This window comes from Falco cherrug, chromosome 6, assembly GCF_023634085.1.
Source record: "Falco cherrug isolate bFalChe1 chromosome 6, bFalChe1.pri, whole genome shotgun sequence".
Lineage (NCBI taxonomy): Eukaryota > Metazoa > Chordata > Aves > Falconiformes > Falconidae > Falco > Falco cherrug.
This window is the reverse complement of record NC_073702.1, coordinates 56,775,783-56,802,356: the sequence shown is the minus strand read 5'-3', so window position 1 is coordinate 56,802,356 and position 26,574 is coordinate 56,775,783. Positions and strand designations below refer to the sequence as shown.

Here is a 26,574-nt window from a genome sequence, read left to right as displayed (position 1 = left end):
TTTGTACCCCATGAAAATTTACTACATTTACAATTACAGTATTTGAACTAATAAAATTGAAGCAGTCACATGAAGGCACATTTAACTTAAAAACCGTTTCATTTTCTTTAATATACTACTCTGATTTTAAACTATATGAGTGATATCAATGGAAAATCTGAAGTCCAGTTTCTATGCTTGGTAAGTTTTCTTCGATCATTTTTCAGATGTTCAGCTTTAGCCTCATCTAGCACTGTCAGAGAAGTGCTAGGAAAAAAAACCAACAACAAAACACCAAAAAACACTACTATTTCAGCTTACAGCTTTTCCACAGACAAGTTCCATTTGGAGCTGCACCCCTCTCCTACGTGATCTTTGGAGACATTAAGTATTTGGCCCTATTCTCTCTGGGGAATAAATTTATTCTACCAAACAACACTCAAATGATTAAATTTCCCAATTTATGTAACTTAAAACTAAACTGGTTTTCCATTTTATGAAAAAAATGTACTTGATTTTTTTGTTACTATTTAAAAAAACATTAAAATTCCTTCTTTTGCCAAACGAACACACTGAACCTGTTGACTACAGCTAAGGAAGCAGATCCTGCTCTTATTTTGACATCTATTTTCTGAAAACAAGTATCTAATAGTTAATAATTTTTGCCAAAAATAAATTCTCCATAGAAATATTTGTCCATTCACCTCCTCTCACCATCAGTGTTCCAGAGGCAACTTAACTCGCCATTAAATAATGGCTCCAGAAAGATTTGTTGCCTATTACTGATGTCCAAGATCCAGAAAGTCGCATCTGAAGTGACAACTTCCCACCATCCTCCCAGCCTTTGCCTTCTTGGTGTTGACTGCTCCAGCAGCTTGTGCTCTGCTGATGCTCACATTTGGAGCCTTCTCTCCAATTTATCCCTCTCAGGTCCACCTGCAAATTTCCAAGAAAAAGGCCCTACAACACTTTGCATTTATTATGGGTTCAGAAAATTTCCTTTCCCGAACATGAAGACAGGAAACCTGCCTAAAGACTCCAGGTGCAAGCTTTTCTCCCAGCCACCACTAAAAAAAACCTCCCAGATCTTAAATGGAAATTTGTTTCCCCACTAATCAATAGGGCTGGCTTGCAGGGTGCATCAAGTTAAAAGTCCCACGTAGTTTTGCTGCAGCCCTGGTTAAGAAAGTGCAGGTCACAGCATCAAAGGCAGCACTGCGCTGTGCAGACCTATGGGCTAAAAAGTGATGGAGCCTCCTGGTCCCCCAACTGCCTCCTCACATCCCCCCTTCCCCCTCTTCTGTAGGGAAGCAGGAAGGGAATGCAGGGAAGCATCACACTCCTCAGTGACCCTAGGCAACTCACCAGCCTCATGTGCAAAGATTTTGATTTTTGCTGCGTAGTTTGGTTAGGCTTTGTTTGGGGGCTTGCAGTTTTTTAGTTCTTCATATCTTTTTTTTATTTTTTTTTTCCCCAGTGACATAACAAGAACCTGCTCCGGGAGAAAGCAGCCAAGGAGCACCAAGGGGAAGAGGCAGCATTTGCAAAATGACACAATTAATGTATTTTTCTTGTGTTGTGCTTTGCCCCCATCCTGGCCAAACCTGAAGTATTTTTTCCTCACATCTGTCAGAAAAGATTGTTGTGAAAGTGCAGTTGTTTGGTATGCAGTAGCCAAATACCGTCTGTTAAATGAAGCTACCAAGGTGGTTTCTGCAGAGTTTGCATCAGAGGTGTTCTGTAGCAGGAAAACTACTCTGCAATCTCAGCCAGTACACAGCACTTGCAGAACCAGTTTTAACACTACAGCAGGCTTACCGCAGCAAAATTACTATGGATTTAAAACTGGACAAGCTAGTTTTACCAATTTAATTAAGGATCTAATTAAACTGGAGAAGAAAACTATCTTTGTTATGACTTTACTTTTTGAGTAAAATTATAACCCTCTATGTGGTTACTAAGAATATCTGTACCTGGATTACACTGTCATTTTCAGATTCAGAAAGAGAAACTAAGCTTATTGCCTGTACTACTGATCTTGCCACCCCTTTTTGAGAACGAGCAACACACACATATGCTCAGAATAAAACACACTAACAGTATTTCAGCAGAATTCCCCATTACAGATCTGACCACAGTCAACAAGATCTTGAAGCACATAATTTTTTCAGTCCTATCTTGCCACACAATACCCTCGACAAGAGAAAAACATAGGGTTAAAGAAAGGAAAAAAGAGAAAGTAAATTTATTGAAAATGAAAGCTTTACTGTTACAATTTTAAAAATAAAAGAACAAATTCTTTCTAATTTGGAGGGCAGTTCTTCAGTCAAATACACTGAACCTAACTGATGGTTCTGTAAAGCTGCAGCCAAAGAAAGCGTGTGTGTCTGGTTTAACTGTTTTGTTGTGACAAAATACCCACTTAAATATTTTTCCATTTCAACCACTATGCAGTACTTATCTAACATGTAAATAAATAATGTACTGAAATGCATGCCATGTTCTATTTCACCAGGCATTCTGAATGAAGGCAAACATAAAACTGAAACTACTTACAGTTTTTTTGAAAAATATTGGTTATACTGCACATTATACTTCAGACAAATTAGTAATAAATCAACAGTTCAGCAATGTAATTCAGACTGATTTCAATGCTACTGAAAGAAGTATATTTGATGTTCCATCTCTTAATGGAAAACCAGACAGGTGCTGCTAAACTCTATACCCTTTCATTGTTCTAAAATATCTGCTGTTAAGATCTCATAATTAAATCCAGGACCAAAGATGACACTTCAAGGTTCATTTTTATCCTTATGAAAACAGAAGCAAAAAACCTAGGCACAGGCAGACACATGCTCACAGACACACAAACACCATCCCATGTACACCTACTGTCAGGTTTGGTGTTATCCACTTTTGGTTAAAATAGAAATGTGCCAACCAAGCAAATTCCACATTTGTTCAGATTCCTATGCTCAGCTGCACAAAAACCAACTCATTTCTTGTTCAAGATCTATGACAGCAAATATTCTTTGTAACTTGCAAATGCATTGCAATCTGCTTAATATTTTTACCTGTATAAAAAAAAAAAACACACAACCAAAACAAAACCAAAAAACTTCACCATATTTTGATAACTTACCACAGTCTGCAGTACATTACAAAATAGTTTAATAATTCACTTCACATCGGAGAGAAATTTGTTCAGCATGGTAGGCTCACACTTCTATCATTAAAAGCAGTATAAAACCGAACAACAGATTGATATCACATTTTTAAAATTTACATTAAAAAACACTGGAAGCATGTTAACAGGAACTTGTCATCCCCTTGGCTTACCATTATGGAAAAAGGGACGTGGGTGGTTTATTTTGTTGGTAGTATTATTAATTATTATTTTATTTGTTTTTAAGAAACATGATGTTATTCGGGTTCATGTGTTCTTCACAAGTACAAGTGCAGTGTAAAGGGCAGCACATATTCATTCTGCCAAAGGAGAAGACCAAATATCACCCTGGAAGTGTGCACTTACACAGCAGGGTAGGGATTTGTGCTAGTGAAGAGCTAAGACTGACGCTGACTTCCCTAGACCCTTTCCAAGGGCAGCAGCGGGAAGAGCTGGAAAAGGGGTGGCAGCAGGGGGACAACCAGCGTTGTAGTCCTCTTGCCTGCAGCCATGGGTGCAGCAGGAGATGGAAGCAAGGACCACAGTGCCGAGCCCTCCCTGCCCTTCTGAAGGCAAGTCTGAAATTAAGGGAAGACTTCAGTGCTCCTTGGCTTCCTTTTCAGACTCACCACACAGTGGCTGTGCTGTAAAGAACCAGAATTAGAGAAATGCCAAAGTTCAACTCAAAAGTTCAACATGGCAATTCAAGCACATCACTAGCTGAAATTGATTCTTTTTTTTTAAACCACAAAACCTCTGAAAGAGTGAACCAATTGGCAACACAAGTGCACCCTTGTGTGTCTGTATTTGATACAAAAGGTAACACAGGTCAAAAGGAAGAAAAAAAAAGGGGGGGGGTCGTGTAAAGGGACTGGTTACAACTGTTTGTTAATTCATTTTGTGAAGGCTGGAAAGTTTACAGTCATCACCTAAACATGGTAGAGAAGATGGGGGTGAAAAACAAGGGTTCACTCACATGAGAGAAGGTGGTGTACATGAGCATGTGTGCCTTTATATTCACAAAAAGAAAGAAAAAGGTCAGAGGAAAGAAAGATTATCTGTCTCCATTCCACAAAGTTAGTGTGGGGTTTTTTTGCATTTCCAGGTAAAATCCTACTCTGAAGTTAACCCTTCAGCTCCCAAATTTGAAGCTAATCAGGTCCAACCAAGTCAACTAACAATCAGGCCTACCATATTTACATGACATTAGCACAATGCATGCCCAAAGGGCAGCCACATACATGCTCCAGATAAAAGGTATTTGGCTGCTGTTTGGCAGCTGGATGATACAGTATACTCACTAGTTCCTTTCTCCTTCTCTTCTGTTGCTGGCAGAGCAATCTAGAAATGCTCTAGCAGGCAGCTCCTTCAGGTATCTCCTTCTGAATCTGGCACAACCACTGCTTCTTTCTTCCCCCTTTCCCATAAGCCAGTGACAGGATGATACACACACCCCCCACAGAAACCAACATCTGCACTGAGTTATAAAGCTTGTTCTGTCTTACAGCTCAAGACCACCACCACTTGAGTGTTCCCCCAAAATCCCTAATACTTGATTCCTCTTCCAGTACTTCAACAATGCACTGGGAATGCTGGCATTACAGGATTATTTTTTTTTTGTTGTTGTTGTTGTTAAAGGCTTATCATAAAATCATTCAAATTGAACAAGTATCTTTTCCTTGCTTGTAAATTACTTCATTCCATAAACAGCAGAAAACCTCTATTACTTCCAGGTGACAGATGCATGTCTCTTATATTTGAAGAGCTAAAAACTTGCAGCATTTAATCACCGAATACAGCACAATAATAATAATAATAATAATCATCATCATCATCATCATCATCATCACCACAGTTTTAAGAAGAGAATTGACAAGTTATTTTCTTCCAAAAGACAACACCTACTGAAGAGTGCACAGCCTGTGAGATGCATTCATTGCCTGGCAAGCATAGCAAAGACTACATTGTGCCGTAATTGTCAATCTTGTTACTCAAGCCAAAAAGTTGACTCAAGACTAAAAATCAACATTATGAAATTTTACAGGTAATTCACACAAAGGACCAAACTGGCACACACAACCACCCCCAGTAAATGCAATGTTCATACTGTAACAAGACAGTAAAATGACACTGCCACAACCCCATGAATTCCTCTGCTCTGCATTAGCAGGGATGCCCACATGATCTGTCCCCTCCACTGCGGTGGAAAACATGTCTTCGCTCTGCCTTGCAGTGAACAAGTGCTAATCCACTGTCTTGGCTGCGTTTCCATTTGCTGTTGCTTGTTTCTGATGCTGACAGAGATGCAGTGATCCTGTTATGTGCAGCAACAAAACCTCAGAGAGCAACTTTAAACCCTAAAACCAAAAAGGTTTCCAGCCACAGAACCCATTCCAGCAAATCAACGGTATGAGAAAAGGTCTCGTGGACCACATGCAAAAAAGACTCAAGACCCTGGGCTCCCACCCCGACAAAAATACAAAAAAACCCAACCAAACAAAAAACCAACGGGGGAAACAAACAAAACCAAAACAAACAGAACCACCCCACCAACCACCACACACCAGGAAAAAAACCAGCTTGGCTCACAGGATTGCAGAGGGTTTCTTCTAGACAGCCAAAGTACTTTGCTGAAGTAATCCACTCCAACAAGTTCTATACCAATTCTTTAAATCTTCTGGGAGTTGCACATAAAGACATTTAAAGCAAATAGCGAAGGAGCTCCACAACTGACTCGGAGAGCTCTCAAAGAAGAAAAAAATATGTCTGCAAAGACTACAATGCAACAGTCCCTGGCTTTGAGCCCAGAGCACTATCTGCCTGATTGCACCATCACCCTGCATCCCGCAGGGCAATTACTAGTTTGCAAACTTCCCATTACTACCTTACAGCCAGATTATTCTGCTTTAGATGAATTTTCAGAATATCCAGAATAGGGGTAAAATTTACTTCACTCTAGCAGAAGCGGGCAAGGAGGGTGAGGGCGTCTGTAAAATGCTTTGTAATATCTTTTGGTCAAAGGGGAAAATTCAACAATACTGGTCTGTTTGCTTGCTCGTTTATTTGTTTTAATACACATACCTTGCATAATTATCAGAATGGGATACTCATGCAAAATAATTGATACACTTCTCCCCCATCTTTGAATTTTGACAATTTTTTCCTTCAGAGCAACCATCTCAGCTGTTTTTTCAATGTCACCTCAAACAAAGTCTAAACTAAAGAAAAGAAGTACATACAGGGTAGAAAGAATTATAAAGGCATTCATTTATTTCCCTATGAGGAGGTCGTATCACCAGTCAACATGGGATTCCTATTACATATTACTCTGGATGAAGAAAACCTTTTGACTTTACTCCAAGCCTCAGGCTTGTTCACCATTTAGCATTAGAAAAAGAAAATATTCAAAAAATCCATCAAAACAACCAACATATTGCAGTATAGTGTGCACAGACTACAAAAAAAAATTCTTCTAGAGCATTTCATCTTGCCCTAATAATAAAAGGCAGAAAAGGACAAAGAGAAAGTTAAAGTGGCTGCATAATTCTCAGTATTACTTTTTATCAACATAGGCATTGTTGGTGGGAGACGGAGTGTCAGGAAAAAATCCAGACATCATACAATGCTTCACAGCAGAAATTACTTAACAATACACCTTACTAGTGATGAATTGACGAGTTCGGTCTTTTAAGTCCCTGACTCGTCAAGGCCACAAATTTGGAGGTTAATTGGTTTCCAATTTTTGAATTGCGGAGATTTTAGTAAACTTTTTGATAATGATGTAATACTGCACTACTAAACTTTTCCTTTTATTTACTTTCACTTAGGGGTAATCTGGAAACCCCTAGCAGAGCACAATTCATTACTCAATCTTTTCAGAACCTGTATAATGAAATAAAGTATTATCAACTTCTGTTTTCCTTTAAGCATCTTCTTCAAGCATGTATCACTGATCTCTGCCATAACCCTCTTTCATTCATTTCACTTTTCACGTGAATAAAAACATATTTTAAGACAAGCTGAGTGGAAGAGTGTATCATTGCCAACTCCTTGATAACATGATATTCACAGTTTTTCTCAGAAAGGGATGGGATCTTGCAGAAGCTGACAAAAATATGACAAAATCTGAGGTTCTTACATAACAATTATGCTTTCCAACTATATACAAAAATCCTAAAAAAAAAGAAGCCTTGACAAAAGGAACCATCCAGAACTTCTCTATTTACACACCGTGATTTAAGTCAATCTTCTGTTTCTGAAAAAGGGAAGTGAATTAAGCACACCAAGGTGGCTGATTAGCAATAGTGTGTTTTATACTTCACTGCCTGACAGTGCCTGCTGTATGATGGGGAGGGGAATGCTACAGGCTTTTCACAATCTTCGTAATCAAGGTTAATAAAATTTGCATACCACCTTGTTGATGAGTAGAATGTTTCCTAGAAAAGCACTGAGGTTAGTCACATATATTTCATCAGAAATTAAGCACTGGCTAAAAATTTTGCATATTTATTTCAGAGTAACTATGAGTTTACAGTCAGTCACTTTTCCACCTGAGACTCTCAGGTAATTAAAGATAATTTATAACATGGACTCATACAGCACATTAACTCCAAACCTTTCACTGCCTCTGGAAATGCCACAGACCTACTAAAGTTTTGTCATCTCACCCTGAAGATAACGACTACCTTGCAGAGAATAAAGTCAAAATGCTCATTAGCTTCATTGACACTACATTACTCAGAAGAAAGAAAACTGAACACTTGCATGTATAGCCATGCAGTTCCTTACAATACTCCAGTGCATCAAGTATGACATTTCTACCTTAGTTTTAAGTTCAGATCATACATTTAACAAAGGAAATCCAGAAAACAGCAGAACAAAATAAAGTTGTTCACAGACTGTAATATAACAGAAAGCAAAGCAGTGGAAAAGACAGTGTTGAAAACTTAAACAAAGGAAAAGGAAAGGAGCAAACTTAGAAAAGCATGTTATTTCTGAAGAGCTACATTACAGCTAAAAGTTGCCTTTTAGACATACAAGCCATTTAGCTTCAAAGTCCTGCAATATCATTTTCTTCAGCACAGTACTAAGGATAGATCAATTTAAGTGATTGCTCAGACTCCATAGGTTCCTTAGCCTGTGAAATCCAAGGTGTCCAAAGTCATTTCTTCTATGCCCCTGGAATGCTGGGATGGTGTTCTCAGTGTTCTCTGCTTGCAACGGAGGAATATGGCTTGGGTCACTGATTTAGACAAGGTTGACAGCTTTTACCTGATTAAAAATAATCTCTGCTATTTCTAATTGTAAAAAAATTTTGATACTAATGTATTATATTTCACCTTTTTTAATGTAGCAGACCCCAAAACAAATTATCTCCAAAACAGGGTAAGAAAAATTGAATCCACCAATCTAGGAAAAATATTATATACATCTCCATATGACAATGTAAAAGTTCTTAAGAAAAAAAGAAAGGCAAGAAAAAAAAACAAGGGGGGGGGGGGGGGGGGGGGGGAGACACAACAGACAGGGGAGAAGACAACAGCTTGTATCACCAACATTTCTTTGCTCTCCCACCACCATCATTCCCCTATCCCTCAGGAACTTCCTGTGCGCATAAATGAACAAACTGGATGGGAAAAAAAACACATTGTGGCCAACCTGCAGGACATACCTTACTGAAACAATGTCACAGCCCAGAACTAACAGGCAAAACCAGCACTGTTTCTAAGAAACAAGAGCGAGCTTCCATGAAATCTCCAATACTTACGGTGGGACTGGAAACCTGGAAGCTGGCACCTCAGCCATGAGGGGGCCTGTCTGAGCAATGCTCACTTTGACTCTGTGCACTATGATTTTCCAGTTTGAAGACTGGAACAAGACAGTATTTGTAGCAGTCCCTTGAGAGCTGCAAGTGCTTTGTGATCTACAAAACTAAATTATTAAAATGTGGCTGCTAATCACTCTGTTGGAACTTAAAATTTTTCTTTGTCCTTAGCGAATTGACAAACATCTCAGAAGAAATTAGACAGAAATGTGACAGATATGCTTGCACATTTCCATGTTTATCCTAACAGTTTAAAAAAAAAAAAAAAAGATGGAGATGGTGTCTTGTTTGTACTAACAAGTCTTAGAGAAGCAATAAGAAAGTTCATTATAAAAAAAGCATTTATCTGACTAAGTCTTCAGAAGATTTTCTTTCATTATACATTTTATTGATTAAGTGCTGTCTAGCAAGTAACAGTCAGGAGAACACTTTGGGGTTTACAAAGCATTTCTGACAAGAAAGCAACATCATTCCTATTTGGAGATATTTCCAAAGGGTTCCAATTTTCAAGCATTAGTGATACCGGTAAGCAACAAGACAGTCAAAAGTGCTTTTAACTGGTGAAAACTATGAGGGAAAGATGGAGAAAGACAGAAAGAAATGGATGTATAAGCCCTTTCATCGTGTACTAATGATCTAGGTACAAAATAGGTTATAAATTGTCACCTTAAGTTCTTAAAAGCCACAAAGTATTCTCAAAGGAGTTATTCCCAAAAGGAGTGGTAAAGAATGATGCACCTATACAAGGAGCATTTTGGTGACTTATACTACCTACCAAACACAAACTGTTCCAAGTTTAAGGGGGAAGAAAAAAAAGCTGTCTCAGTTGAATAAATATTAACTTAGCTTTCTTTAATTATAAAGCTAGCCAATCTTTTCCTAAGACATTTTACTGCCTTCTGGTTTTAAAGAGCTTCTTTGCATTTTTGTGGTGCTACATAGTGTTTCAAGGTTACAGGCCATATACAATCAAGGACATTTGTCTTGTAAATAGGCAGTGAGATGTTGGGAGGATGGGTTTTTCTTCTTAAGTTGGCCTGTAACTCAGTTCTATCAAGTTCACACAGGTTGTACATACTTTCTGTGTTTTCCGCTAGCATTTAACTTGTTCCATTCCTTTCTTAGCTATTACCAACTGACTAAACCAAACCTAATCCCCTGCTTTCCCAACTTTTCTGCATGCAGGTTGTTTACAGCCTCATGTCTGCAAGTTTAGAAGTGATCTGATATCCAAAAAGGCAACAAATCCTCTTATTTCTCAAGAAATATTTAGTACTTTATCCGACATATGTACACACCATTATTGATTCTTCAATCAGCCTACCATACTCCTGTAGTACTTCTATTACATTTTTCAGACCTTTCATAAAGGAAAATAACCTTCCAAAATCTTTGAGCAATTCAAACTTTTATGAAACCTGTAAATTATCAATATTAAAATAAAGAACAGATTAATTACCCAAATGAGGATTCACAATTCAGCAAGAAAATTATTTGGCTTCCTAGAGTCTTCTGTTAGTTTTTTAAATTGTTATGCATCATTAGCCTTTCTGAACTGATAAAAACTTCTGTGTGGTGCAGTTCACCGTTCTTACTTTGATATACTTTAAAGTGTAACCATCACTCCTATCAAGCCTGTATACTAGTCAGCCTATTTTTTTAAACTACAGAGCACTGTTACTGCATAATGACATTTCAGAGAGCCATAAAGAAACCAAATAATTAATTTTTTACAAGTTTGAGATTTATAGTTCCAAGTCAGAGTTTCTTTACCAGTTTCTGCTCAAAGGCTACAAAAAACAGAGTGGTGTAACAAAAAACCAAAACTGGAAAGCCCATGGTGCACATTGCAAAGTGGACCGCATGCTTGATTAAGCAAGGATGTGACCCTGTGGGAGCAAAAAAAAAATTGCTGGAGGGAAACACAAAAAATAGGATATAAGGGACTTTTGCGACACAGTGTTCAAAAACAAACAAACAAAAAACTTCACACAAGCCCAAACCCCAAATTCAAAAAGGATGACATAGGTAGCAAGGGAAGTGACAGAGCCAGAAAGGAAGAGACAGCCTTCAGCAGTTGGATAACTCCTACTGTGCAAAGCAGGAAAGAACAGGGAAATGAAAAGAAGCATTAGACAAAACAATGCATCTAGACAGGAATAAGCATCCTGTAACTCATCAAAATAAATTGATGAGTTATAATAGTAACCAACACAGACAACAGAGACACAAAACTCCCAGCCAGTTACAAAGTTTAAACACAAGTCCCAAATATTTTTTCCTTTGAAGCAAACTTAAAGCAGGTCAAACCTGGCAATATTTCCAACACAGTGATAAAAAAAAGATTCCAGAATTAACAAGGATCAAAATCAAATCATAACCTTGATCACAAGGGATTCTCTAATGAAACCCTATTGCTCAACAGTTCATCCACATGTTAAAACAAGCAGAATAGAAGATGCAGATGCCTTGCTGGCAGGAGAGAAAAGACAGATTGTATCATTACAGGGCTGCCAAAACTCCCCAAGTGCAAAATATGACAATTGAAGAATTGCAGGCCCTATGCTTGGAGAAACCCACAGGAATGGTCCTAACATTGAACTGACATTAGAATTTCAAGTCATATATACTGTAGACACTAGAAGTTTAAATCATTCCCCACCCCCACAAAAAAAAAAAAAAAAAAACCAAAACAAAAAAAAAACCAACAAAACCCCCAAACAAAGAAAAAAAAGAAGGAAAAAAAAACCCACCACCACAAAAAATCCATGGACTACCAGGAATATAGAAAGGCACCACAGTGGTTCTGAAGTTCAAAGATTTTGAACCACGAATAGGCTTAAGGCTGGAAGCATATTCTGGGGAAGGTATGACCATGAGTTTGTCCTGTTTGTGAACTCTTCCACAAGCTTCCACTGTCATCTGCCATGAGAGACAGGATACGAAGCTAAACAAAAATTCAGCTTGATCCAGCAAAGCTACTGTAATAAACTGTACTATGTTTTGTCATAAAACAAGTATTTTTTAAAAACAGAGAGAGGAAATTTAAAAAAAAAATAATCATTCAACAGAACACAGTTAAAGAAAGGCAAGTAAATGGATTAAAAAAATAGTAATCCTGGAAGTAAAGGGAAATGTTATGTCCATCCAAAAACGCATAAACTCTTTATATACTTATTACTGTATATATAAATATATATTACAGCAACATGCAAAAACACTGTGCTAGTTTTGAACAGGAAGCAATAAAGCTTCAACAGAGCACAGCAGAACACAGAAATGCTGTTCAGAAGCTAATTAGCCTAGGTGCAGCACTTCATTAGTACTATTAACATGGCCATCCTGCTAACTTCCAAGTCACCATATGAGACTTCCTTATAATTTAACCCATGCTATGCAGCCCCCACTCATCTCCACTCTCTTCCCTCACTTACAAGTGAAGGAAATGGCAATGAAGTTGACCTGAATAACAAAGTATATGCAAACAGTTGTGCTCCACAGTGATCTTTAGCAGTGAGTTTGCTTGTACAGGCCAGGATCCAATTCCCAGTTTAGTAAAGAACCACTTCCATCTTGTTATAAAAACCAGTGCTAGCTAGCCTCATTGACCAATAGGTAGATCAAAGAGCCAAAATCATGAGCTAGAGGTCTATAGCAAAAAATTCCTATGAGAAAAATGAAAAAAAATATTTCCATGCCAAAAAAACCCTCAACTCAAAACTAACATTAGACATTAAAAAAAAAAAAAGGAATAATGAAGAGCAATATTGACTTTAAGACCTCAAAGGACCATCTAAACCCACAAAAATACTAGCCCTCTTCGTGCAAACAAGCAGGTGTGCATGAAGAGCATGCAGATTTCCCACCCTGTTTATAGAAGCAATTGTGCGCGTTATACTCAAAACAGCAAGTTCCATTAGCAGTTCTCCAGTCCTACTCCAGATTTATTTTTAATTTAAAAATAAACTCTGTTACACGTGATTTCAATATTCTGCTGGATGACCAAGCAAGGGAAAGAATGAATTTAAGTGCAGTCTATAGAGAGATAACGTGAAGGCTATAACATATGTGAAAAATGGCCATGTTGCTAAGATAAGGCCCCAACCACCAATTTCGTTGTCAAGCCCAGCCATCTGTCAGCAGAAACCTGATTTACTGCATATAATACTACTATATTTGATTACTACTGTACTGCTATAGAAGGCTCCTGTTTTTCTAAGCACACCAAAAGCTACTTTCTAGCAACATAAAAGGGTTAATAAAACACCTCCTCAGAAGCCAAGCTTTATGAAACCAAGTTTCAGAATTTTAAATCAAATTTTACCCAGTTTCAGTGTCACTGATAGATTCAATTCCTTTATAAATAAAAATATTAAAAACAGGGAAACAAAAACCGAAGAAAACCATAAAATTATAGTAAATGACATCAGTTTCACTACATAAGTAAAGCTGCTTGCAATGATATTTGGTTTTTTATGGACATTATTTTGATGGTGGACAATTGCAAAGAACTTTAGAAAAGGCACTTTACAAAACCTTCCTACAATATCACTATTCGGGAAAACCATTAATAAAGAGGCCACTTTGCTTTATTTGATAATTAGTCTGGACATCCAAACTGTTTGCAAGAACCCTAATGAACTGAAGCATCCTTAGAGAGGGGCCTGTAAGCACTAGATACAACAATGACAACACCTCATGGTGTAACAACACAGATGACTGCATCTAATCCAACTCTTCCCACTCCTATACACCAGGACAAAAATGCCTGCATGTGAGATTCATCCTTCACATCAAATACCCACTGAGCAAAACAGCTGCAGGTACCTTCTCAGGTTAATCAAACAAATCAAATAACAGCATCTAGTAATAACAAGACAATTTCTCTCTCTAAACAACAGCCCTACACTGCAGGTGGTTTTGTCCCATAGCAAGCAAACAGGAGAAAAACACATCCTGAGCAGCTGCTCATTAGGTGAGCACCATTCTGCCTGCACAGCAAATGAAGCAAATGTCATGTGGAAAAAAACCCAGAGTTTACGGTCATGTAATTATACATGGTAACACAGGCATATCCAAAAGAGGAGGGAACACAGGTACAAATTACAGTTACACAGGCAATTTATTTCTGGGAGGGTTTTTATCATTTTTTTTTTATGTTCCTGGACTTTAACCTTACCATTTCTTTTAATTAGTCTTGTTTTCATCTTATTTTTTTCCTATTATACAGTAACAGGTAACTTTAAACAATCACTCCTATATAAAATATCCAATCCCAAATAATTATTTATTCTGAACAGAACACTTTAGTTAAGAACATTGGGAAAATACTCTCAGAATCGACCAAAATGAACACAAACTGTATAGGACCTCGCCGTAAACGTTATAAAGCGGTGAGAACTTATTGCAAGCTTACCTGATACTCGTTAGGCCAGAAAGTGCTGACAGCCAACTCTGCTCGAAGCCAGTCTTTGCCAGTGGAGCCAGTGACGTTCCAGATGGGATTTGCCAGCGGCCCCTTGTTCACCCTAACCAGGATGTTCAAAGTGCCTGGGTTTGCTCCATTCTTGCTGTACAGAAGGTAGCTGAAATCGATGCAGTGAGTATCATTTTCTTTCATCGTTGGAAGCTGGAGTCGAGTCTTTTCTCCAGGGTCATGGTCTGAAGAAATCACTATCATGTATGATCCTAAACAAGGAGGGAGTGGGAAAGGAAAAAAGACACACAACAGTAGTAAAGAAAAAAATAAATCCTAAGAAACTGATTGTTCACTGTGAAAAAAGATGGAATGCATAGGCTTTCATATCCCAAAACCTCAAAATCCAAGAAAATCCAGCAAGCTATAAAATATCTAGGAACAACACTGAAGCAGTATCTACAGAAGACATTACATATCTCTGAGGACCTACATAGATGTTTCCACCTACAAACTTTTCTCTCTCCTGCTTTAGGATAAGATAATTGGAAATATGATCACAGATGGACTGAATAAGAATAATGAGGAGCAAAGCATCATCATTATCCTGAGATCACTGAGGCTACAATTCTCTCAACTTGCTCCACAGGTTTCCTGAAAATGAAAAATATGGAATAATGAAGTCGACATTCTTCAATGCAGCTTTACCACACCTTCTTCTACCCAGAAAGCGAGACAGACTTGATTTTAGATACATTAGCAATAGAAATAGCTCACTTAGGACACCAAACCACATTTGTCCTGAAAAGTTGGGTTTGCTGCTCTGTTTGCCAATGGATTTGAGGGGATAACAGAAGTTTCTATAGCTGGAAGACAGCCCACCTTGTAAATTTATTTTACAAGTATACAGAAGAAAGAACAAGCTGAGCCTGTCCAGCTACAAAGGTAGAAAGCAGAAATCAGATATTTAAACAGGTTACACAGGACATAGTGATAAAACAGTTTGTCCTGCTGTTCTGCAGAATGGACTGTAAAGAAAGGGCTACCAGCTATCCCAGCCCTAGAGCAGCCCCATTTCTTCAAGAGCAACAACTCCGCACTAGGTACTACCTAACGAATGAACCCCACAGAACAAAGCTTCCAAGACAGCATGCCAAGCAAAACTTTACAAACAAGTGAGAAAACCCAACTCTGTATATAATCTGAATCCTTGCTGCAGAAAAGTTTCCTAACCTCAACTTACCTACCCTCCGCTTAACGATTTGAGCAGCTTTGTGTTGACAAATTTCTGTTCTACTTTCAGGCCTAAAGAGCACCACAATAAAGAAACATTCCTCCTGAAGAAGATTCAGATGAGATCCATCAAAAAACAGTTCAAAAATTAACTTAAATTTTACAGAAATCATAGGTCTGTGAGAACTTGCCCAAATGAGTACTCTCACAGAAGTCCTGCGAGTATGTACATGAATGAGCATTCATTGGTGCAAAAACTCTTAGGTTGCACCTAATATATTTGTATAAATTATTACCATTCTGTATATTGAGCATTGTCATTTGATTTTTAGGCAACAAGGAACTACTGTGTTCCACTATGTTCTAAACAGTTGTATTAACCATTCTGAAAATTGCTGACAAGCTGTTGCTCAGGAAAAGATGAAAATTTATGTATGTGGATTAAGTTATCTGTGTGACATGCTAATTTAGTAGTCTGTAAAGCAATTCTGTGCTAAAAAATTTATAACGCAAGAAAAGGCAACATTACAGAAAGGAAGTACAGTGCTGAGATCTTCATTTTTGATACCAATCTTAAAAAAAGGGGGTGGTGCTTAAAGAAAATTCTACTACAATGTAACATAACTAGTTCGTACTTAGAATTACATGCAGAATCCATTATTTGATTGATATTTTTATTAGAAAATTTGGCACAGGATCATCTCTTCATCATTAATACCCATTTATGAAGACACAAAGGAATCATTATACTATTTAGGTTTGCTGCTATCAGAATTCTTTAATGATTACGGTCTAGAATCAATTGATGATTTCACGATAGCTGCTCAGAAAAGCATTTGTAAACCATGTCCACTGGTGTGCCGTTTTTATGCCCCTCAACTCTACAATAAACTTGGTAGTATGCTTGTGGTGAGCTCTATCTTAATACATATGCTCTTCTAAGCACCTGATTATTCATAACTGACACACTACAGGACAGTATTTTCAATTTTTTCTTAATAAATACTACGCATATGGCAGGGGAAAGCTGCATGTCAGCAAATCAGGATTTTTTCCTAAATAATTTAGAAAACTGAAAAGGATGAGGGAAAAATTACGAAGAGTCCTTTCCACGCTGTTAGCACTGATTCTCCACAGCTGTCTACATTGCCTCGTAGCCTTTGTTAAATTTATCTTACAAACATTTTTAAGCAATACACAGAAAGAAACTGATCTTTCCCTATACAAAATAAAGTTACTTTTAACATTTCTAAAGCTAAGATCAGGAAGCTGATAAACCTCACAACTTTTTCTGAAGGGAATCTGGGGTGGGGGAAGAAAGGAACTAAATGTAAAAATTGACCTTTGCAGAACTTTTGAAATGTTTTTTCTTTCAACTTATCTTAAGATAAAACCATTGGGAAGAAAATAAAACCACAATAAATTATAACAAATGAACTAGAATTATTTCAAGATCTTGTTCCTATAGTAAGGTAATCTGCTGTAGTCTTTGGAAGCTCCAACATACATTTTTCTCTGCATCAACACATTTTATAGTACTCCACTTTTTCAGGCTCATTTTTCATCATTTAAAAATACTTAGCAGTAAATTTGCATATATCTACATGTGTTAGTCCTACAGCATTTCATTAAATGCTCCAGACAACATTCATAAACCATTTATCACAAAGCCAAAGCATCTGTTCAGCATCTCACAAACTATTTCCCTCACTCCCCTTTTTTTCTAAACTTAAAAGGCTATATCTGATGAATGTACACAACTCCACTCCTTCCTCAGTTGTCTACCTACTCCAACAAAATCAAAAGCCAAAGCCAAAGTAAGGCGTACATCAAATTTATGTAGCTGAAAGTGACAAAAAAATATTTTCTAATAGCTTGCTTATAAAAGTAATTCTTTATTTGTAAAGAAATACTATAGGATTGAAAGAGTTAGCGAGTTTCCCCCAATTTATACATGCCTGTAATATCTTAAGCCAAAAATTTAAAACCTTAAGCAGAACTTAAACTCTAAATACTCTCCGGTGTTTTTTTGAAGCCAGTATTTCCTTTGACATTGAAAACTATTTTGTAGTACTATGCATGTAGCACAAGTTTCTGTGCAATCTTAAAAAAAAAAAAAAAAAAAAAAAAAAAGAGGCCTCAAAGACAAACAGTAGACATTTTAGAAAGGATAGTGTTAGAAACAAAAGCTTTATAATTAGATATCCAGCAAGGTTGAAGGTAGCATAGCATTGATAAGACTAAGCTATAAAGTTTTCACATTTGAAAGGTATTGACTGATGCTAGTTTACTTCTATAAAGTAGCACCCAGTAGAAGAAGGATCACAGTGGGGATGCACCCCTATGAAAATAAGTACTCACAGTATTAGCACCAGATATTCCTTTCACATACCAAAATACACATATTTCATAAATGTTATTAGATATGAAGTAAAAGAAATAAACCAGTGCCAGAAGATTTGCCTTTGTTTTTTAAATAATTCATTAGCTACAGAAAACAGAAACTGTGTTGATTTGAGGTAGAAAGCAATTTATAACACTATCCAAATAAACGTCAAAATATATGGGTATTAAAAACAAGACTTTCACAGGTAATGTACACTCCAAGCGTATGCAGATATGGCCACACAGAGATCCCAGGTCCCAGGTGGTCAGGCAAACATCTGACCTGTTGTCACGTACAGCTAATGCAACGCCCAGCTGACCGCGTAAAACAGGCAGAGAACATGTATGTACAAATTATGAAAAATAGGCATAACTGCGGGAGGGGTGGGGAGTGGGAAGAGGATCACACACAGGAAATAAATCTGTAATACTGTATTATTACCAAGTCAAAAGTTTTCCATTAATAGCTGTATTTAATAAAGACATTACAAAGCAGACAAGAGGCCACTTGGCAGAGCTAACCAACAACTTTGATCGTTATTATTTGTAATATGGGCAAGGTACACAATCAAGAAGTGGTGTGCAAACCTCATCAAACTTCAAGCAACAGGGAACAATCAGCCAAGTATTTAATGTTAAAACAAAGGGAAATAATGAGAGGACAGTCAGTCTTAAGCTAGACAGTAAGATATTGTTGGACTTTGCAGAAATGCAAAATATAAATGAGGGAAATGCTCACAATCTTATTAATCCCCAAGATTAACTAGCTATTTGATATTTTCAAACATTTGCTCTAAATGTTAGAGCTAAGTATTCACAGTGGCGCTCCAGGCTGGAGCAGGGGAACAGACTGAGGAGGAAAGGGCAGCAGAGAACAAGTGTCATGGATTGCCCACAGCCCCCAGTACCCATTCCCTCATGCTGTGGGCTGGAGCCAGGTGGAAATGAAGTTAATTTTCCCCCAAGTTGAGTCTGTTTTGCCTGTGACAGTAACTGGTGATACAGCAAAGAAATGATCACCCTGTCTCTGCCTTGATCCCTGAGATTTTCCACCTTATTTTCTCCCCTTGTGCTGTTGAGGAAGGGAGCAAAAGAGCAGCAGGGTGGGGGTTTGGCCAAGGTCAACCCACCACAAAAGGTGATTGCCAAAAAGGTAAAGAGTAGCAGTTAGATAGTGTTAGATACTGCATATATATGTTTTATTAAATCAGTGAAGACGGCTCTGTGATTTTTTTTTCCCCATTGTTGCTGGCCTAACAGATCAAGAACAAACAGATGTATTACACTATGCACACCTGTGTTTTTTGCAGACAAGAAAAATAAAAAACAAAACCACTGACCTGTGCTCTGTTTCCACTAGGAATTTACAAGAAGTCAATGCAAGTGAGTTGCCTTGTTAAAAGCAAAAAGGGGTGGAAGGGGAGGTCTGCTTATATCTTGGGCAATGAAGAAAAAGAAACTTAACATGAAAAAGCAAAAGTACATATGGTTTTTTTTTCTTCTTACAAGGCAGAAAGGATGAATTTGCTGTAAGAAATTCAGGGTGAAATGTATCCAAACCCATTGTTTATACCTGGACAAAGAGCCAGAGCTCTTAGCTATTCTTTTCAGTCTATTTTTTCACCATGCCTAAGCACAGTCTTTAGTTACTCTGGTAGTAGGGCAGCTCCAAACGCTTCACAACTCATCAGTCATGTTTTTCTTGAAACATGCAGTTTGACACTGATGTTGCTTCACTCTCCTTTCAATAATTCCCAAAAGAGTCTTCCTTATCCTTGTGAGTTTACAATCTTTAAAATCTATAAAGCACGTTCTCTTCCCCCCAACATGTTTTAATTTTTCCTAGTTATAGTTTATCTATAATCCATCTTTAATGGATTAATCTTTAATCCAAATCAAATTCCACCTTCTCATTTTTGCTTTTCTTCTCTGAAGTGCCTGCTATTTATTTGCCAGTTAAGAGATCCTAGTATTACTCCTGATGTAAAAGGTCAATCCAATTCTCTCCTGCACAGAATAGAAACATCAGAGTATGAAACAGCTAAACAGCACTGCTTCCTATGCCCTTACCCAGCTCATGTCAAGCATTTAACTTTAGGATCTGATTTTCAGGGAAATTTTGATGCCTATTCAGCGCTTATTCATGAACTCGCTAAAAGTAAACACAAGACAGACTTTTCCTTAGCCTTATTATTAAATATATCTTTATAACCCTCCCAGCTTTCACCATGTGTTGTTTATTTTGATAAGCATTGCATTTGATGTCCTAGCTCAGTGGCAAGGACAGATCATTTCAGAATAAATTAAATCCTTAACTAATTAGTTGTGAAAAGCCTTAGTTTTTATCCCCTACTGAAAACCACGCTTATCATCTAGCAGTTAATTGCAGGTAAGAAATCATGCTAAGATTTTTTAAAAATTAATAATCCTTAAATAAAATATGCCTGCTGTAATATATCAATGTGGCAGATCAGTTTCCCAATAAAATTATTTTCTCTCACTTCCTTGCTCCCTGAAAAACAGGTTTCTATTTGAAGTGTGAAACTTGCAATTTTCAGCAGGCTGGTCTTCAGCTCCTGCAAATCTTCTTTTCTCCAAAGTAGTACTTACTGTCAAACCATCTCCTTTTTGAGTGCACACTGTGGTAACTTCTCTGCCTGTAGGTATGCTCCTTCAGTTACTAGGGCACAATCATGTCACCTTCAGGTGGAGGGGGCGGGAGGAAGAATTCAGCAAGTTCTTAATTTTATATGCAACTAGATTTATGGCTACAGAAGTGGCTTCAACTTCATGGTTTGCTGATGGGGGAAAAAACTCCAATACACGACCCGCTGCAGAAGGGAGTAATATGAAAATGCTTAAATAGATTCATAGAAAAAGATCATGGAAAAAGAAGTCTTCCCCATAAAGTTAAAAGAAGGGGTTGTGTTTACTTCATGACAACTGTCAATGGCATGAGGTGGAGAGTCAAGGTACTTAAGTGCATTATCCTAAAGCTTAGGGCTATATAATCTTTTTATTTAATTTTTTCACAACTATGTAATGTTATAGTCCCCAATTAGGTTTCAGGCAACCTTTATGGAGACAGTGGGCAATAAACTGGCACCAAAACACAGAAATAAGCTTGAAACTGGTAGTAGACCGCAAGCAGAAAAAGTTCAGAAACATCTATATTAACTCACAGAAAATTTACTTTCTCCACACACTAGTATCTATGCTTATTTTGTTCTTCAGAGAACACTGATCATTTCACAGAAGGCACTTTGCATGTATTTCTGTAATTTGCAAGAAGGCAAAAAGTAAAGGCTTATGATAAAACCTCAAAAGCTATTATTTTTTTCTTCTTGCAGGAAGGATATTATTAAAAAAAAATAAAAAGAGAAAGAAAAAAACCCCAATGAGTAAATTAAATATACTCAAAGTAAAACTCCATCTGTTTGGGTTAAAACAAACAAAAAAAAAAACTAAAAAAACAACCAACCAAAAAAACCCACACACCAACACTTCACCATTATACCCTCCTCCTCTTCCTTTCTCCTTCCATTACCCAACACATAGTGAACATCTGCCACCCTAGGACAGATTAAAAACAGTATCAAAGAAATTATGAAGAAAAACTAGAGACAACATTAAGCTTTCCAATTTTAGTGCCCTGCCCCATCAGTTCAGTTTCACGCCTTAAGGAATATATCTAGAACTTAAACACAAAGACACTATAATCCCACTTAAAATGCATTACTCCATACATGTACAAAACATGCAATATCATTCTTGTCTGGTTTCTTTGACAGTCAGCTGCCTTCATTTAAAAAACTTCCAAAATAACATTACTGGTATTAACAACAACACAGTTCTCCAAAATCTCTCTAAATGGCTACAATTCAGAGGTGTCTTTCCACACACTTCACTTGCTTGCAGTATTATTCCCTACACAAGACTCAAATTGTTGAAGGCTTGTTTCAGTTCCTTTAGAAACTGTCAAAATGAAAGAAGGAAAAAATAAGGATCACCAATTTCAACTTCCCTGCATATTTCGTTGCCAGTGCAACACAACTCAAATGCAAGACAGACAAGTCTGAATTTACTACAAAGATTAAAAAAACCAACAAACACAACATGAAGACACGTGAATCTTTTCTTGAGAACGGAAGGCGCTTTTTTTCTACTTCCCTTAGAGAATGAGAATTATTAGAATAACCAACCCCAAACAGGCCATTTAAGCTACATCACGTAAATAAAGGCGAGTACTTACTCATTCAGTCAGAAACTCAGCCTAATGGACTGCAATAGCTCATTAGTTTTGCACAGACACTGCAATCATCTGACAAGAAAAGGTGTCCTGCCTTCCAGCTCGTACTTGATGATGCCAAAAGCACTACTCTCCAGCAAGGTCAAGTAACTGGGATTCCCCCAGTTTTCACATCCATGGAAGTCAAGCAACAGGGAGACAGCTTGACAAGGCAGCACAGGATAAGACCAATGTAAGCAAGGTAAATAAAAGCAGCACCAGGTCAGCCACAGAATTAGTATCACAGGTGCCACAACAGTTCACTTTTTTCACATAATTCACAATTATGATACTACTGGCATACTATTATCACTCATGACTTGTCTATTCTGTAACAACAAAATGTTTACCGATTAAAAGGGGAAAAAGGGAAAGAAAAAACCCAAAACCCCACGCTTCAAAGGTATGCTACTATTTGGAACAAAATTTATTAATAAAGTTTTGACTGAAAATCATTCCTCAGGCTATAAGCAGCTACAAAAGTTCTGCTCCCCTTATCAACATTTTACATATGAATAAACATGAAAAATACACACTTTTGAAGTGTTTGAATTTCTGGTTTTCTTATACATAATGGCAGCTTCCTGTGGATTTGTTTGTACTGATGCAGATAAAGAAAACTATGAGAGAGAAGTTTCTGAGTAGGATAATTTAAGTCTTTTCACCCTGTTTTTTTCTTTTGATAGATCTTTAGCAAATACATAGGCTTTAAGCACTCCAAAATCTGAGACAGAAAAACGTCAGCAACCAAAATTTGTAATGCAAGTTTGCAGCATGTATACAAAAGAGCATTTATCTTACAGTGTGCTCCTTTGAACAGTCTCTTCCAAAAAAGTATTCAGAAAATGACATTTGATACGGTGCATCAGGCAAGTTTACGAAAGGACAATGTTACTGAACAGTAAGCTGCATTTAAGTAACCAAAAGGCACATAGAATCATTTCATATTTTTGGGAGAATTAATCAAGGCACTCGATCATGCATTTGTAACATCAGCATCTGTGAATGGATGGCTAAGATGAAAGTAACAGCAGCTTCAAGCCATCTGAAATGTTGTTGTAAACTCGTAAATATTGCACAAGTCGTGGCACAGCAACTCTATGACACTTAAATCACCCAAGGGGCTGTTTTTTGCTGCCCAAAAAGCAGCATATATTGGTCAGCTATCTGTCTGGAAGAAAATGTGTATTTTAAGCAAAACTTCCAAAAAACCTACTAACTCTACAACAGTACCAACTCAATAGAAAGTTAGCCAACTGGGACATCAAATAACTGGGTCTGCACAGCCTAAAGCCAGTAAGATGTTCCAATGTGCAGCTGCTCCCAGAGTGGCAGCTGACACTGCCAAACCTCATGGCATTCTGCACCTCCTGGGGAAAATTCAGTCCCATGAAGACACAGACACCTACAAACACTTGCAACAACTTCACTGTATGAAATACAGGTGCAGAAAAGAGTTGAAAGCCATTTTGCTCCACCATGGCTGTAAACTGTTCTGATATTACTTGACTGGATAAGATGAGCCATAATGCACAGACAGACATCATCTCCCTGCACGTTAGTTTTGTTCCACCTATTTTTGTGGCAAACTTTCCAGGATGAAAGGCCAATGTTAGCTGTTCTGTGTCCACCTATAGGACTACAATCACACCATATCATCACCACTACTAAACGTAAACTGATCACCCAAACAGACCTTCAGCCCAAGGGGTATTTAGATTTTTCAAATGCTGGTTAAAGGGACACACTTTTCTTTACTGAGATGGTTACAAGCAAAGATCAAATTAGCCACTTCCTCTGAAGAATATTATTTATTTGGAAATAAATTGAAATTTCAAAATAATATATGTATTCTGAAGGTAGACAGTCTTATAGAAAATATAAGTGCTGAGCATTTGCGTAAGCCTTCGGTGTAACGTGTGTTTGCTGTGGTGCACAAAAGCAAGTTCATGGAGTTCACGTTCACCAATGTCAGCCGGGGTGACCTGGAAGCTCACTGCCACTGAAACACAAAAGGCTTTTCCTCCCAGCACACAGATACACCCCATATCCTCCTCCATCTGTGCTCACTGGACCCTTGCATCAGGCAAATCAACATCTGATCCAGAAAAAATCATCAAGAGTTTCTTGTCCCCTCTTGAGAGAAGTAAGGGGACAGCAAAGTTTGATTTCTTCCCAGGTGAGGAAAATAACTGACTCCTGGAATGGGCCAACAAGCACCACAGCAAGGTGGAGATACCAGAGGAAACTGCAGCATTCATATTCAGAGTGTCTTTAACATACTAATCATTCTTCCAAAAGAAACATTATTTAGAGCATGTTAAGACAGAAATTAAAGTAGTCGTTCCTTGGATGAGGGTGTGACAGCAGACAATAAGAATTAACAATCTGATGAGAATACCACTCCCACGGATCACCAACAGTTAAGTAAGGGCTCAAAAGCTGTAACATTACCATATATGATAGCAGATTATAATTGTTATTATAGACCTTTTAAAAGAGGCCATTTTATGCCCTGTATTTCTTGAAAGCAGTGTTAGAATTTACTTAAAGCATGGGAGGTTTATAAAATAAGTTTCATTAGGTTTTGCGGGGGGGGGGGGGGGGGGGGGGGTTGGTAAGTGGAAGAATATGCATTCCTTTACTTTGGATCACTTTTTCTTGGCAACAAATAATAGTTTTTCCTGCTATTAAAACAATTTTCCTCAGACCTTTGCTTTATGCAACAGCAACCTGAAGAATCATCTTTTACTTTCAGGTTTTATTCCTTTTACAGGTGTAGGACTTACACTTAAGGAGCTGTATATCCCTTGATTAAATGCATGACATGAATTAAGAACCAGCAACTGCTAAGAGTTACCACTGATAAGAGTTTTGAGAAACAATATAGAACAATATTTAAGTTGTGGAAATAATACTTACTTATATATTCAGAAGATAGGTCTAACAGCAAATTACTACCTCTTCTTCAGAATATCACCCATCCATCGCCCCCTCTGAAGTACGTATCTTACTTTGCCTTGATTCATGCTCCAGTTGAGAATAACCAGCAGTCATGTCTTTATCAATACCACTGCAGTACTATTTAGTGAACTTAAGTACTTGCCTAAGAAAAAAAAGCTGGAAACCTTTAAGTTTATTATTTGAAGTCTTCAGTCTCTCTTCATACCACCAACTACATACAGATATGCATATAACTGAAATAAAATCTCAAGCAATTTAACAAGTGTGGTACAATAAAACTGAATGCCCCAGAAAGGTACGAATTTTAGAGATGGAAAGGAAAAGGTTAAAAAAGGAACATCTACAGACAGCTACTTTTGGAATTTCTTTTCATTTTCCAGTTACTGACTGTGATGTTGATATTGCAAGTGCAAGCAACCCTATAATGCATCTCTATGATAACCGTAATAAATACTCAACACCACGTAACGAGAACAGGAAAAATCCACAGATCCTACATATCCAAAAAATGCATTGAGGAATCCTATCCAAGAATAAGAGGGATTCATAATCCATCACATTAAATACCATGGAAACAAGATGAAAAATCCTAAATATCTGCTGTACACCAGAAAAAATTCATACAGGCAATAAAACTAACTGAAACAGACAAGAAACCCACCCAAAACACAGTTGAAGCATTTGTCTTGATCCTCTAAGCAGGCTTAGAAAATACATACAAAAACTTAAGTTCAGAAATTAGAATTCCTTTCTCTCTTAGATGCTGGAGCTCACAGTTAAAACAGACACACGGGTTTTATGGTGTGTGACAACTCTCGTCATGCTTCACCTCTTGCTAACAGCCCTCCGTTCCACACGTCAACTACTCTTCTCTCCCAAATGCTTAAACTGATTAGCATTAAAACATTACATCCAGAGCAATGATTATAACCTGTGCTTAGTCTGATGTTTGCTGCATCTCCATCAGGCATGATGGAGGCTAGGACATCTGAGAGGTCATCACATTTTCCAGCAGAATTAGTTGTTTTAAAAAAATGAATAGATAAATAAATAAGCTCTCCATATAAAATCCTTGCCTTTCAAATTATATTAGCAGCTCAATTGGGTTTACACTCTAGTACACACCATCTTTCTTCTACAGGGAAATACTTTTGAGATGGATGGAAACAACCCTATCTATTATAAAAATCACTCATGCTAACATACTAGCATTTTTTTATGGTGTTTTGAAAGAAATAATTGGGCTCAGTGTTCAGCAATAGGAACAGCAGCAAGGAGAAAGACTGCATATAAACTAGGACTGCTGTTTTACAGAAAAC

General features: G+C 37.5%; 1 protein-coding gene across 6 annotated transcripts in view; it reads right to left on the bottom strand.

Annotated features, from left to right (window-relative positions):
• Positions 1 to 26,574, bottom strand: part of PTPRK (protein tyrosine phosphatase receptor type K) — a 412,555-nt gene that overhangs the window by 257,853 nt on the left and 128,128 nt on the right. For all 6 annotated transcript variants that reach the window (XM_055713989.1, XM_055713991.1, XM_055713990.1 and 3 more), the window contains exon 3: positions 14,386 to 14,657. In XM_055713989.1, coding sequence (XP_055569964.1) covers positions 14,386 to 14,657 — 272 coding nt within the window. The remainder of the gene's footprint in view (positions 1 to 14,385; positions 14,658 to 26,574) is intronic.